Source organism: Acomys minous (assembly GCF_964271855.1).
Source record: "Acomys minous genome assembly, chromosome: 6".
Lineage (NCBI taxonomy): Eukaryota > Metazoa > Chordata > Mammalia > Rodentia > Muridae > Acomys > Acomys minous.
The window spans coordinates 80,815,049-80,828,833 of record NC_140487.1 but is presented as its reverse complement, the minus strand read 5'-3'; the positions used below and the strand labels follow the sequence as shown (position 1 = coordinate 80,828,833).

At 40.8% G+C, this 13,785-nt stretch overlaps 1 protein-coding gene across 3 annotated transcripts in view; it reads right to left on the bottom strand.

The window, feature by feature from the left end:
- Positions 1–1,821: 1,821 nt before the first annotated feature.
- LOC311600663 (PRAME family member 12-like) overlaps positions 1,822–13,785 on the bottom strand; it is a 300,082-nt gene continuing 288,118 nt past the window's right edge. The window contains exons 1-4 of one of the 3 annotated variants that reach the window (XM_084787631.1): positions 12,615–12,693; positions 5,106–5,418; positions 4,135–4,707; positions 1,822–2,881 (exon numbers count right to left, since the gene is read on the bottom strand). In XM_084787631.1, the coding sequence (XP_084643757.1) occupies positions 2,314–2,881; positions 4,135–4,707; positions 5,106–5,386 (1,422 nt within the window). In that variant the 5' untranslated portion in view covers positions 5,387–5,418; positions 12,615–12,693 and the 3' untranslated portion in view covers positions 1,822–2,313. Of the gene's footprint in view, positions 2,882–4,134; positions 4,708–5,105; positions 5,419–7,610; positions 7,666–12,614; positions 12,694–13,785 lie in introns of those variants that run through there. The other 2 variants (XM_084787630.1, XM_084787629.1) reach the window with 2 other exon arrangements.

The following is a 13,785-nucleotide window of genomic DNA, read 5'->3' as shown; positions in this document are numbered from 1 at the left end:
TTTTATCTGAGATGAAATTCAAATCCCTAGAATCTGGATACCAGGATTTTGGGGAATTGATTTGTGTGTCTCTTTTCTGTCTTCTAAACCTTCAGTTCCAGTAATATTTATTATTAAATTCAGCTTAGGTATCTGACCCTTTATAGCAGTTTGCCAAAATATTTGTTTTGTAATCTCTTTTGAAATTTTGCACTATTTTTGAAGCTGTTATGTACTTTAATTTATCTAGAGCAATGCTCCTTTTAAGAACAGGCAGTAACTCTTTTAATTGCTCTGTAGATAGGTTTATTCTAAGCTGACAGGGCATTGAATTTGATGTTGGGGCCTGCAGGCACCCCCTGCTGCTGTTTCCTGACAGCAAAAGATTACCTTGCCTATCCCTGGTTGATCTGAATTCATTATGCCTGACTTTGCCACTTTTGCCTACTCTGGAGGCTGGCAACTACTTTTTGGATTCTCACGCTAAATAATTGTGTCTATGTACATCTTGCCTACTACCCCTTATCAAATGTCCTTGCTTTCCACAGTTGAAACATCTTCTGTATTGAGTTTTTCTAAGATGTTCAGAAATTACTTCTCCTATCAGATTAGCATCATAAGCACAAGATCTTATATCAGCTATATCGCTAATCCATTTCTCTATTGGTACTGCCCTTGTCTTTAAAGGCCTAATCCCTCTTTTGCATTTTGAATTAGGATTATAAAAAGCCAAAGATTTAGTCAGTATTTTCTGACTCCTGAATCTGATATTGTTCTAGTTACAGCTGAAGTTACTCTTTGGGAAAAATCAGGGAATGACTCTTTTGGGCCTTGTGTAATTTTAGTAAATGACTCAGACCTCTTTCCTGATTCTTCATTATCCCAAGAATTTAAAGCTGCTAGATGACAGATTGCCAAGGTGTGTTCATCAAATTCAAACTGCCTTTGTAAATCAGCATATAGAACTTCACCTAGTAACTGATCTAGGAAACATCAACACCACTTGTCTGGTTTCACTGTCCTATGGACTGCACATCATTCTTCCACCACAATTTCTATTGCACCTGAGAACGAGCTTCCAATATCACTGATACAAAACTTTTACAGTATTGGAGTTATCATTTTCTACTTTCCCATGAATTTAGAATCTGCTTTACATAAGATGAATGCATTCATAAGAGATGACTGCTCTCTTAAAAATCCTCAAATCTAATGTCTATGGATTACATATCCTTCATTATGAACCTTCGAGTGCCGATCATCTATTAATAGGTCTTGTTTAGTAAGTGGATAAGCTAAGGTTGACATTCAAACAATCTTGGTCTACCCACTTTCATTTTGTTCTGTCATGGTGTGGTACACTTTTGTGTAAAATCCTCTCTATGAATCTGAGTGTTTTTATTATTCTTCTTTATAAGCATCTCTAATTTAACTTCTAAGACTTATATTTTATTAATCTGCTTTATCATTAAATAAGTACAAAAAGCCATTATGGCTATTAATAATGAAGGAAAAATAATACCAAAATGAAAATAGTCATGACTGGTATTGGGACAATCTATAGTTAGGCCATTTTGCTTTTTATTTTCTGATGTTTTTCAAGCCATCTAAAGGAACTCTCTATAGGGTTCTAAAGCCCATTATTATGGGATTTCCCATCACAAACTCTCTCCTGGAATACTTCCTGGATGACCTACCAAATCTGGTGGCTTCTCAGTTTGTCCCTAGCATGAGAGATTTGTCTGTGTGCTTGTGCCACTCCTTGGAGTGCCAAGATGATGTTTTCTAAATGAGCTCCCATACATTCTATTTTTCCAATGAAGACTCAGAAGCCAGATGCTAGGGTGTAAACATGCTAGCTCAGAGAGACAGAGAAAGCACATAGCTGACCTTCCTACTCAACTCACATAGAAGAAGAAAAAGCCCAAAGCCTCTTCTTTTCCATTCAGTCTTATATACCCTTTTCCCAAAGTCCCGCCCTTTCTCCTGGATTGCTGTCAGCTGGGTACTTGCTCTGCCTCTTCACCTAGGGTTCATTTTATTTAGCTCTTATTTACAGAAACCTCTTGGATTAAAGATGTGTGCTGGGGTTGACCACATCATAACCACCTGTTTATGATAAACATAAGGTTTTGAATTAAAGGTGCCGTGTTGGGGTTGAACATCTTTACAACTAGAAACAGGTTTTACTGAGTTCACTATCTCAGGTTCACAATGGAATCAAATGTCCTGAAACACCAAACTGTGTCTAAAGTCACATGTTCAGGGAGCCCTTAATGAAAGTGTTTCTGCTTGATTTTGAATTCTCAGCATCCAGAAGCAACCTTCTCCTATTTATTGCCAACATGGACATAGTCTGGTCTTCCCATTATAGACACAGCGCTGATGACATATAAAGCACAGGGCTGTAGCAAAGACAATTGTCTTTGGCTGCCTTTTGGCCATGAGTATGTCCAGTAGGCCAGGACATTGTTGGCCAAATGTTTCCACAAGGATATGACCACGGTGATCATAGCACTCTAGAGGGGCAGGGTAGATCTCTACTCTCAGCTTGTTTAGATTGGCAATGCATTGCAGAAGGTCCTTCACTGCAGCACTGGAGAAGAGATTGTCATAGAAATTGACTCTGGTGAGCTGGGAACACTGGCTCAGGGCAGGCAGCAGGACACAGAGGTGAGAGTCCTCCAGACTGCAGTTGTCTAACTTCAGGGTCTCCAGAGTGTCTGCTACATTCTCAAGGAGAAGTCGGAGACCTGTGGGATGGGACGTGGATAAGAAAATACCACTGAAGTCCAGGTGTTTCAGTCGACAGAAACTCTGACATCGTGACAAGTATTTCAAATCTGACTGTGAGAGATGGCAGAGTATCATAGACAAGGACTCAAACTGGGTCTTCAGGCATCTGGAGAAAAAAGAAGAAATTAGTTCTGGCTCATGGTATTGGAGGATATCAGTAAGGTTGACAATGGGAAAGATGGGGTCACATATGCACAGTAAATCTATGCTTATGCTGAAGGTAAGCATTGGATGAAGAGCTCATAGGTGTCTGCTCATATTACTGTCTTCTGGGGCATAACACCATAAAATGAGATGATTTAGAAAACACATCTAGGACTTGAGAGATGGCTCAGAAGTTAAGAGCACTGATTGCTCTTCCAGAGGTCCTGAGTTCAATTCCCAGCAACCACGTGGTGGCTCATACCATGTATGAAGTGATCTAATGCCCTCTTCAGGCCTGCAGGTGTAAATGCAGGCGAGCACTGTATATATCATAATAAATAATTCTTTTTAAAAATCACACATCTACAACTGCCAATCATCATTCTGTAAAAGAGACAATTACATCTTGCTTCATCGGTCCAGGAAGGCATAGTCAGAAAGGAGGATAACAGAAAGGTCATGGCATGTGTCCACCACAGATCATGCTTCTCCTTGTTATCTAGGACAACCTGTATCCAGGATATCAGTGCCCCACCCTTGGAACTGATGAAACCATATGCCACTGTCACTAGTTTCCATCTACTAGGTCCCAACCTTCATTTAAATCATCCTTCCCTCCAAGGGAAATCAAAGGCTGAGAGAGACATTAATGAAGGAACAAACTGGTTTCTATTTACAGAGATCAGGGTAAAGAACTCCAATAGGAACCACAGATGTGGGTCCTTACCAGCTCAGGGCACTCTGCTCTGTCCTTTCTCCTTCATCATCTTAGATGGGATCAGAAAGAGGAATACCCAAACATCACTCAGTGCATCTGACCCACTTTTGCAGTTGACATATTTGTAATGCAGCTCTGTATCCATCTCCTACTCCAGCTCAGACTCTGCTAAATGAATGGGAACTGAAAGAATGAGCTCAAATAAGAATGAAAGAAGCACTGGGTGTTGTGGCACACATCTTCAATCCCAGCACTGCACACAAGGAGGCAGGCAAACTGCTGTGAGTTTGAGGTCAGCCTGGTCTACAAAACGAGTCCAGGACATCCAACACTACACAGAGTAGTCATGTTCGATAATACAAAATCAATAAATACATGGAAACAACACACACTTAGATACTATAATGAGTTATTAACTGGCACAATTCAGGTGCCCACTAATGCTCAAAAGGAAAGGTTTCTTGACATGGCAGAAACAGCTCACCATCCTTCCTTACCTGCACAACTGTTTCATGTTGTCAGTGAAAAGGTTGATGCCATTCATGTAGAGATGCTGGAGGCAGTTGAGTTTGGAGAACTGAGTAAGGAACTTGTTAAGACACTTCTCTATGGGTACCCTATCCGTGTTCAGATAGGCTAGACTAAGATGCAAAGTGCGAAGATTTCTCATCAGGCCAAGGTAAGGTGCAAAGCCACCGAGGAAGGGCCGGACCTGGTATATAAGTAGTTCCAATTCGTCAATGTAGTGTGGCTTGAAAATGTCCAGGACTTCCCTGACCATCTCTGTAGGGGAGTCACAGATCTGCATCTTAAGACAGCACATCTGTATAGAGCCGTTTTTCTTCTGGGCCCACTGCAACAAGCACTTTTGTTGTTCTTCCAACTGGTTGCAGAGCCTGAGGTCTGTGACCAACTTCAAAGGCTGCCTCTGGGAATTTCTAGGAAGGCGTTTTATTACTTGCTTCTTGCTTCCTTTCTCTGCTGAACGGGCTCCATCTTCTCTTCCAGCCCATATATCCCAGAAATTCTGGTGCACTTTCCTTAAGTCGAGCACTTGAAGCTTGCATCGTCTGTTAGGGAAAAATGTGAAGTTTTATACTGTAAACCAGTAACCAAAATGTAGGCAGTTTCTACCCAAATATGTCAGCTCCAACATAGCCCCTCACACCTGCCAGGCAAGGACTATTTGCCTAAGCCACATCTTCAGACATGTCCTGCTTCCCTCCATTTAGTATCTGTGGACTTGTCTCTTCCATATCGAAGAGAGACAGGGAAAGCCTCATTCTACTTGGGGTATATATACTCTGAACTGTCCTCCATTCCTGACTGTCATTATATCAGCTCTCAACTTGAGCAGTATTTCCACAGACCTCCGAGCCGAGGACATCAGATTATTCTGCCCACTTTGACCCCATTCCCCTTGACCTCACCTGTGTCTTACCTTCTAGCCTCCTTGGGCCTTGCTTACCTGGGATGAGCCTTCTGCATTAGCAGAATGTCTATGCCATCCAGCACAGCTTGCAAGGTCTCCACTTCAGCAGTCTTCATCAGTACCCCCACTGGAAGGCAGGGAAAGGGCCAGGCTGCCACCATTGCCTTCAATATTTTTGTGTGTCTGCCATCGAAGGCCTGCTTGAACAGTGGTGGGAAGAGCTCAATGGGCAGGTTCTCCAGAGCAGAGATGGATGCGGCATCATTTCTCAGCAGTCCCTGCATGGCCAGCTGCACAAGTGTGAGAGGGTTGTGCATCCTTATCCTGATAGATGTTCTGTCAGAGGGACCTGTTGAAACATTAGAAGACATAGTTTCAGGCTAATATGTGGAATTTTCTATTTGTCACATATCACATTCTTGAGGGGACTAGAGTCCATGCTATGGGAATAGTGGGAAACTCAGAATTCCTAATCAGCCAGTCTGCTCATCTCAAAGCCAAATGTCCATTGATCTCGTCATGTATTCTCTCTTGTAAGATTCTACATATGCACAAAATGATGATGGGCTGTCCAACTAGGAACCCACCTCTGCTCCTCTGAATCTCATGCCTACTCACAAGGGTTATTCAAGAGCATATAGTTCGACCAGTCTCTTGGTCCAGGAAAAGACACTGAACAACTTTCCAGGCCCTCAAAATGTACTCTGTGCTGTGACATTCCCAACCTTTATGCTTTTTCTCTCAATATACTGATACATCCTGGGAAGTCTGAGTAAATATGTGAGACACCTGTCAGCACGCACTGCCTTCTGTTCCATTCAGAGACCAGTGAGGGAGCACTGGGCTATATTGTATTAATTTGGGGAATACAGTAAAATGTCCATAAACTAAAGCCCACCAGGCCACACAGTCAGATCATATCTGAAATTCAAAACCTCAGTGAGACATGCAACTTTCCCAAAAAGCAACTGGAAATCCAAGCTGTGAAATTATAGCACCTGCTAAATATGAGTCTTAGATAAGAAGCCAAACTGCCCTGAAGCTACAAGGAGGATTTCCCATGTTGAATTGGGATTCAGAAAAAGAAAGGAAATAACAAAAAAATAAAAATTCTTAAGTTTGTTTGGTTTTATGTTTTAAACTTTTACATTTTGTGTTGGTGTTGCCTACAAAGGAGTCTTGAGTGAAATTGGCTACCTTATAATCATATGTTGATCTCATATATAACCCATGCCTGTGCCAACTCCCCATGTTCCTGCCTGTGAAGAGGAGCATTGGGATTGTCTTTTTCCCCAACATTCATTGCTAATGCAGGTGCTTTAAAATATTGCATAGATGCCACACAAGCTAGCAGGAACCAATTAACCCAGCTCTTGGGTACAAGAATCACAAGCATTCTGGGTCAGTCTAATCTATATAGTTTATTTCAGGCTAGTCTAGGTTAGGGGAAATCAAGCAAAATAATTCTATGTCAGCTGGGCAGAGTAGTGCATGATTGTAGTCCCTGCAATCTGGAAAGCAGTTAAGGTGGATCTATATGTGTTCAGGCCAGCCATATCTACAAAGTGAGCCCAGGATAGACAAGGTAACACAGAGAACCCTTGTTTTAAGAAAGCAAAAAAGAGCTGGGCATGGTGTGCGTGCTTTAATCCCAGCACACAAGAAGGCAGAGGCAGGTGGATCAATTTGAGGTCAAGGCCATTCTGGTCTAAAACGTGAGACCATAACAGCCAAGACAAGTAGACAAAACTTTCTCAATATGTTACCCCTAAAAAAATATTTTAAATGTCTTCATTAAAATTGTATAGTGGCATGGGTCCCCACTGTGCAAGTGTTCTAACATTTAGTCGCATTCCCAAGTCATCTGTTTCATATTGTTTAACTTTAAGTACAAACAAGGTTACTTCATGCAGTCGAGTCAAGGCCAGAATGTGATCATTTATGTTGCTTCAGACATTAATTTGAGTTTCCAGGTCTGGTTGGTATAAGCTATCTGGCTCCTGCTTTGTATAGGAGAGAGAGAGAGAGAGAGAGAGAGAGAGAGAGAGAGAGAGAGAGAGAGAGAGAGAGAGAGAGAAGAGAGAGAGAGAGAGAGAGAGAGAGAGAGAGACACGGTTTCATGATCAGCTGTTACTTGTGGCTCTGGCATAAAGCCATCCCCAAAACTGTAGGCTACAATTAAGAGAAAATTTCAGTTCCCACAAAGGCAAAACCATACTCTGTAAAACATGAATTAAGATACTGTAAAAGGATTAAATCAGAAAAAAGGATTCTAACTGAAATTCTAAACTGAGCCTAGAAACCTGGACAGAGCCAGAAGGATCTAGAGTTCAAGGCCAGCCTTGCTTAGTTGAAACCCTGTCTCTGAAAACTCAAGAGAAGAAAGAAACTGACATGTACCATTCCCATATAATGACAATTTCTCATTAAAGCCAAGTATACACACATTAAAAATTCTAAATTGGAATTGTAACTGGAATTTGATGGTGATAAGGCTAGTTCAACATGCAAGAAGCCTCCTGATAGAGGTGAGTGACTTACCTGATATGAACTCCTATACCAGGCAGAGTCAGGCAGGAACTCCAGGCTCAAGGAATGTGATCTTCTACTCCTCTGAGCCTTTTATACACCTTCCACATTGCCCCTCCCCATGTAGCCCCACCTCCCTTCCACAGGCTCCTATCTGATTGATCCAATGAGTCTCCACCCACTTAATCCAATTAAAGATTGAGTTTTCCTACTGTAGGTTGATTGATTCAGACCTTAGTGTGTAAAATCAAAAACACTGAAGAAGAAAGTCAAGATTCTGCTGGATGTGGTGGCGCTGCAATGCCAGCACTTGAGAAAGGCAGTCACATCTCTGTGAGTTCAGAAACACCCTGGTCTACAAAGAAAGTTCCAGGATATCCAGGGACACACACAGAGAAACCCTGTATGAAAAAGCAAGAAACGAACACACAAACAAAGCCAATAGCAAAAGGAAAGTCAAGTTTCCATTGGTACAAGATTGACCCATTTTCTACGTGTATCTACATACATATTTATATATGGTATATTTGTGTTTGTGATTTTGGTGTCTGTATTATATTTCTTTCAGTGTGGGCTTTCTGTTATGGATACCTAGTTATATTGTTGTCTCAAAACAACAACAAAATAAAAATGAAACCGAAAACAGTAAAAATTCCACATGAATATGTTTCAGATGTGAGAAGGTTAAAGTGGGTGGTAGGTATTTGTGGTTCTAGGTATCAAGAAGTTTAATGGAACCATGTCTTGAGCAGGGAGTTTCAAAACATCATGATCAAGATGGATACTTTCTCTCAAAGTGTGAAAATCAACAGCAAAGCATTATATGATAAAAATCAAACAAAAAGAGTTTTATTAGTACACCTGTGTAATGCCAGCATGTCTTGCACACCTATGATCTCCCTTACAGACAGCATTTTCCAGGACACCCAGAGCTATACAGTGGGACTCTTGCAAAATATTTAATCCCAATGTTAAACCTGAGATTGTGAACTATAAAATACTATTTGATCTCAATGAGATCCTGAGATTATTATCTTTCTTTTGTTTGGCATGGTTGAGCCCTAACACACACCTTTCCTCTAAGACAGGATTTACTAAAATTAACCATAGGATTAAAGACTGATGCCTCACAAGAGTTGTGATTAAAGGTGGGAACAACCAGAGCTGGGCGTGGTGGTGCACGCCTTTAATCCCAGCACTCGGGAGGCAGAGGTGGGCAGATTTCTGTGAGTTCGAGGCCAGTCTGGTCTACAAAGTGAGTTCAGGACAGCCAAGGCTCCAAAGAGACCCTGACTCGGAAAAAAAAAAAGGTGGGAACAACCAAAGACCTATTTCTTGTAACTGAAGGATTAGAAACATACTAAATTGTAGGGATCTTTAAATCTTACTAGATTTAAAGACATAGGCTGTAGCTACCCTGCTCTAATTTTTTGTCTTAGCTCCAACCACTCAAATCTGTAGAGACTAAGGAAAGAAGTTTCAACTGTTACAGGCCTTTAAACTTACTTAAAAGATTTCAAAACCATGCCTTTCATTTCTCAACAAAAGTTCTCTCTGTGTATGTAGCCTTGACTTTATAAGACTTGCTTGGTAGAGCAGGCTTTCTTTGCATCCATAGAGATCCTCCCACACCTGCAAACTGAGTGCTGGGATTACAGGTGTGCACCATTGTGCCCTGCTTCAAATCTTTTAAGAGTGTTTTTTAATACCATTAAAACTCTCCTTTTTGCAAGGCATGGTCATACACACATACACACATACACCTTTAATCCTAGCACTTGGGAGGCAGAGGAAGGCAGAATCTGTGAGTTAGAGACCAACCTCATCTACAAAGCAAGTCCAGGACAGTCAAGGCTACACAGAGAGGCCCTGTCTTGGAAAATCCAAAGCAACCAACCAAACAAACAACCACAACAAAAGAAAAGTCTCCTTCTTCTTTTTTTTAAGCAGAAAACTAGTCTTATATGTTACTTTGAACTAAATGTTCAAACTGTCTGGTGAGCTATTACCTCTCTTTAGGAGATCCATGGCTTTTCTTTTCCTGTGGAAACAAAGACCAAGCGTCTTACACAAAGGAACACACAACCTGCTTTCCCATCTGAGGTCAACAGATCTTTAAAATATACAGGCTGAATTATTTCAGCAGTGTTTCTTTTTTACTATTATCCAATGTCCTTCTGGAGTTGCTGTTCCTTTCGATTAGCATTTTAAATTTGCTGGGTGTGGTTGCACATGCCTTTAATCCCAACACTTAAGAAGCAGAGGCAGGTGGATTGATGTGATTTCATTGCCAGCCTGCTCTATAAGGTGAGTCTAGGACTGCCAAGATTACACGGAGAAACCATATCTAGAAAGACCAAAAAATAAAAATTTTAGAAGTTGATAAAGCACTCTATAATCTGTCATTGGAGGTCTGTATTACCCTTTCTGTTTATTGACCACTTGTCCTGTAGGATTGTGTGGTAAACATATAATATGCTTTTAGTTGTAAGATGCAAAAAGCTGTTTCATGTTACTAGAGATGTATGCTGAAGCACTGTCAGTCTTAATTTTTACATGTATCCCCTTAATAGGCATAATTTGTAATAAAAGTGTAATTACTGAATCAGCTGTCTCTGAACTTAAAGTAGGTGCCCTTTAAAATCCCAAATATGTACCTATAGCATGATGCACATACTTTAGTTGTCCCTACTCTTCAAAATGAAACACGTCCATCTTCCAAATTTGGAAAAAATGTGTATGTTTGGGCTCAACTACACCAAAGAAAAGATGTATTTTTACAGTTCACAATCTGCGGAATCACAATGGGATCTAATATCCTGCCATATGAAACCCTGACTGGGGGTGGAGGGTAGGGAGGGGAGCCTTATTAAAACACCTGAACAATCTCGGCCTGTGGTCTTAGCACCCCAAATGAAAACTCAGGAAGAGCTCACAGGTCATCTTTCTCCATACAGTTAGAATCTGTCAAATAACAAGACCAAATTCCATGCAGAAAACACTGGTGCCTTTCTTGAAGAAACAGTAGAAACCTTGGTGCATCAAAGGGGCTTTTAGCTCTCCCTTACCCAGTGACAACAAGAAGGCTTCTGAGTTAAATGCACTTGCGCCAAGACTGAAGACCCCAAGTTGATTTTAGGAACCCAGATGGAGAACAGTCACCTAAATGGATGTCTCTGACCTCCACCAGTGCACCATGGCAAATAGCCTAGCCAACAGTAATTAGAAATCAAACCATGCCAGAAAGTTGGGGAATGTTTTTAATCCCAACACTTGGGAAGCATAGCCAGGCAAATCTCTGAGTTGGTGGCCAGCCTCATCTACATTGCACCTTCCAAGACAGCCAAGCTACATAGCAAAACCCTGTCTCCAAACACAAACACATACACACAAAAGTCAAATAACATGTGGGAAAGTGTTCACTTCTTCCAAAATATATGTCCTCAGGACCAACGTTACATCACCATGCTTTAGAGCATGTGATTCTTAGTGTGAAAAGAAAAGTGTTGGTTAGTTCAGTTTCTTTAAAACAAAAACAAAAAAATAGCATTTTTTGTTTTAGAATTTCATAAGCATTGTTTTACATCATTTGTTCCCCATCTTCTCCCTCCCACAACAACTGTTTTATAACCTCTGAATTTCCTTTCAACCACGGGATCTACTCTATAGTAACAAATGTTACACACACACACACACACACATGCACACACACCCCTATAAAAAACCCTACTGTGTCCCTTTGGTGTTGATTGTATACACTTGTGTAGAGAATACCACTAGTGATAGGATAGATTGTCCCAGAAAATAAATAATTCTCTTTTAACCTTGTACTTCTATATTTTAATTTTTGCATTTTTAATCACAGGTTTAGTATGCTTAACTAATACTTCTCTTCTTCATTTTTCTATTTTTAAATTTAAATCTATTTTTAAATGTATTCACTTTACATATCAATCATAGCCCACTCCCTATTCTCCTCCTAGTCCTATCCTCACTCCGTCTTTCCCCTCGATGTCCATCCCCTCCTACTCAGAGAAAAGGAGCCCTTCTCCCATATTAACTGACCTCAGCCTGCCAACTCTCCCCAGAAATACTTCCATCCTCTTCCTCTTTGGCCTGGTAATGCACCCCACAAGGGGGAAGTGATCAAAGAGCAGGCAACAGAGCCCTTGTTGGGGACAGACCCTGATCATTCTTGGCTCTATCCTAGGTCTCTGGGACATCTGCCCTCTCATTTCTAGTCCTCTATGCAGTGTCAGCTTCTTCTCCTGACAGAAGTCTCAAACTGGACAAGGCATTGCTTAGCTTTTCTCACAATTTTTGTGCCACCTTTATTTACTCTATTGCATCAAAACTTCAAATACATCAAAGACGTCAGTGTAAAACCATATACACTGAACCTTCTGAAGAGAATGTGGAGAATAGGATTAAACACATTGGTACAGGAGACAACTCCTGAGCAGTACACCAGTTGTGTAGACACTAAGACAGACAGTTAATGACTGGGGACTAATGAAATGGAAAACCTTCTGGAAGGCAAAATACATCGTCAATAGGACAAAATGTTCGCCTACAGAATGGGAAGAGATTTTTATCAAATCTACATCTGACAGAGGGATAATTTTCAAAATATATAAGGAATTTAAGAAACTAGACAGCAACAAAGCAAAAGGCCCTGTAGCTCTTTATCTTCCCTGGGGCCTGGTGAGAGACATAATTTAAGTTACTGCAAAAGGATTCAATTAGAAAGAATACACTAACTGGAATACCAGAATGAATCTAGAAACCTGGAAAGAGTGGAGACATCTATACTTCAAGGTCAGCCTTGCTTACCTTGACTCTACAAATTCAAGAAAGCAGAAAATCTAACATGTAAATTCCATGTAATAACCATTTCTCATTAAAACCAAATTACACCAATATTAAATATTTTAAATAGGAAATGTAACTGTATCTTGATGGTGATAAGGCTAGCCCAGCATACAAGAAACCTCCAGATGGAGATGAGTGACTGACCTGATATGAACACTGGTGACAGGGCTACTATTCTCAGCTGAATCAGGCAGCAACTCCAGGCTCAGGGAATCTGATGTTCTACTAAAGCTCCTCTGATCCTTTTATACACTTTCCTCCTTGCCATGCCAGGTGTAGCCCCACCTTCCTTCCAGAAGCTCCTATCTGATTAATCCAATGAGTCTCTACTCACTTACCCCTAGTAAAATTGACCTTTCCTACTATAGGTTGATTGAAATAAAAAACACTGAACTATAAAATCAAGATTCTAGCCAGGCAAGGTGGCACACGCTCTTAATACCAGCACTTGGGAGGCAGAGGCAGGTGCATCTCTTTGAGTTTAAGGCCAGCTGGGTCTGCAAAGTGACTTCCAGAAAAACCAGAGCTAAACAGAGAAACCCTGTCTGAGGAAAAAATATGAGCTCATGTAGATTTCCAAATGAAGCAAGAGAATTTCATTCATAGCACCAAAATAATCCAGGCTGGGTTGGCCCTTCTGATCCTTTGTTTGTTTGTTTGCTTCTGAGACAAAGCTTCTCTGAGTATGATTTGCTTTGCTGAACTCCTTTTGTAAAGCAGGCAGGAATTCACATTGATCCTCCTGTCTCAGCCTCCTGAGTGCTGGGATTAATGGTGTGTACCTTCAAACCCAGCTTGCCAATATATTTAATTAACATATTTTGGTTTAGCTGGGTATGGTGGTTCATGCCTTTAATCCCAGCACTCAGAAGGCAGAGGCACACAGATCACTGTGAGTTCAAGGCCAGGTGGTCTACAAAGTCAGTCCAAGACAGCCAAAGCTACACAGAGAAACTCTGTCTCAAAAAAGAAAAAAATGTAATATTGATTATCTATAGGGGCATATAAACAAAGTCTGGTGTTTAGAGGAGGAGGAAATATGTGTAACCCAATGTAGACAAAACTTCAAGAAGGGTCTGAGTTGGCTAGATACTTAGTTTGAGGATGGGTGTGGTTCCTCTGTATAGCCCCTGGCTGTGATTTAGAGAGATTTTCACACACCAGAGGGAAGAATTAGGAATTTGAAACCAAGACATGATGATTTAAAAATGTTAATTGAGGTCTTTTTTTTATTTAGTCCCTTAACCAGATATCATTGAATAGGTATTTGTTCAGTTTCCACAAGGCTTTCTTTTGTTTATGTTGTTATTGTGTT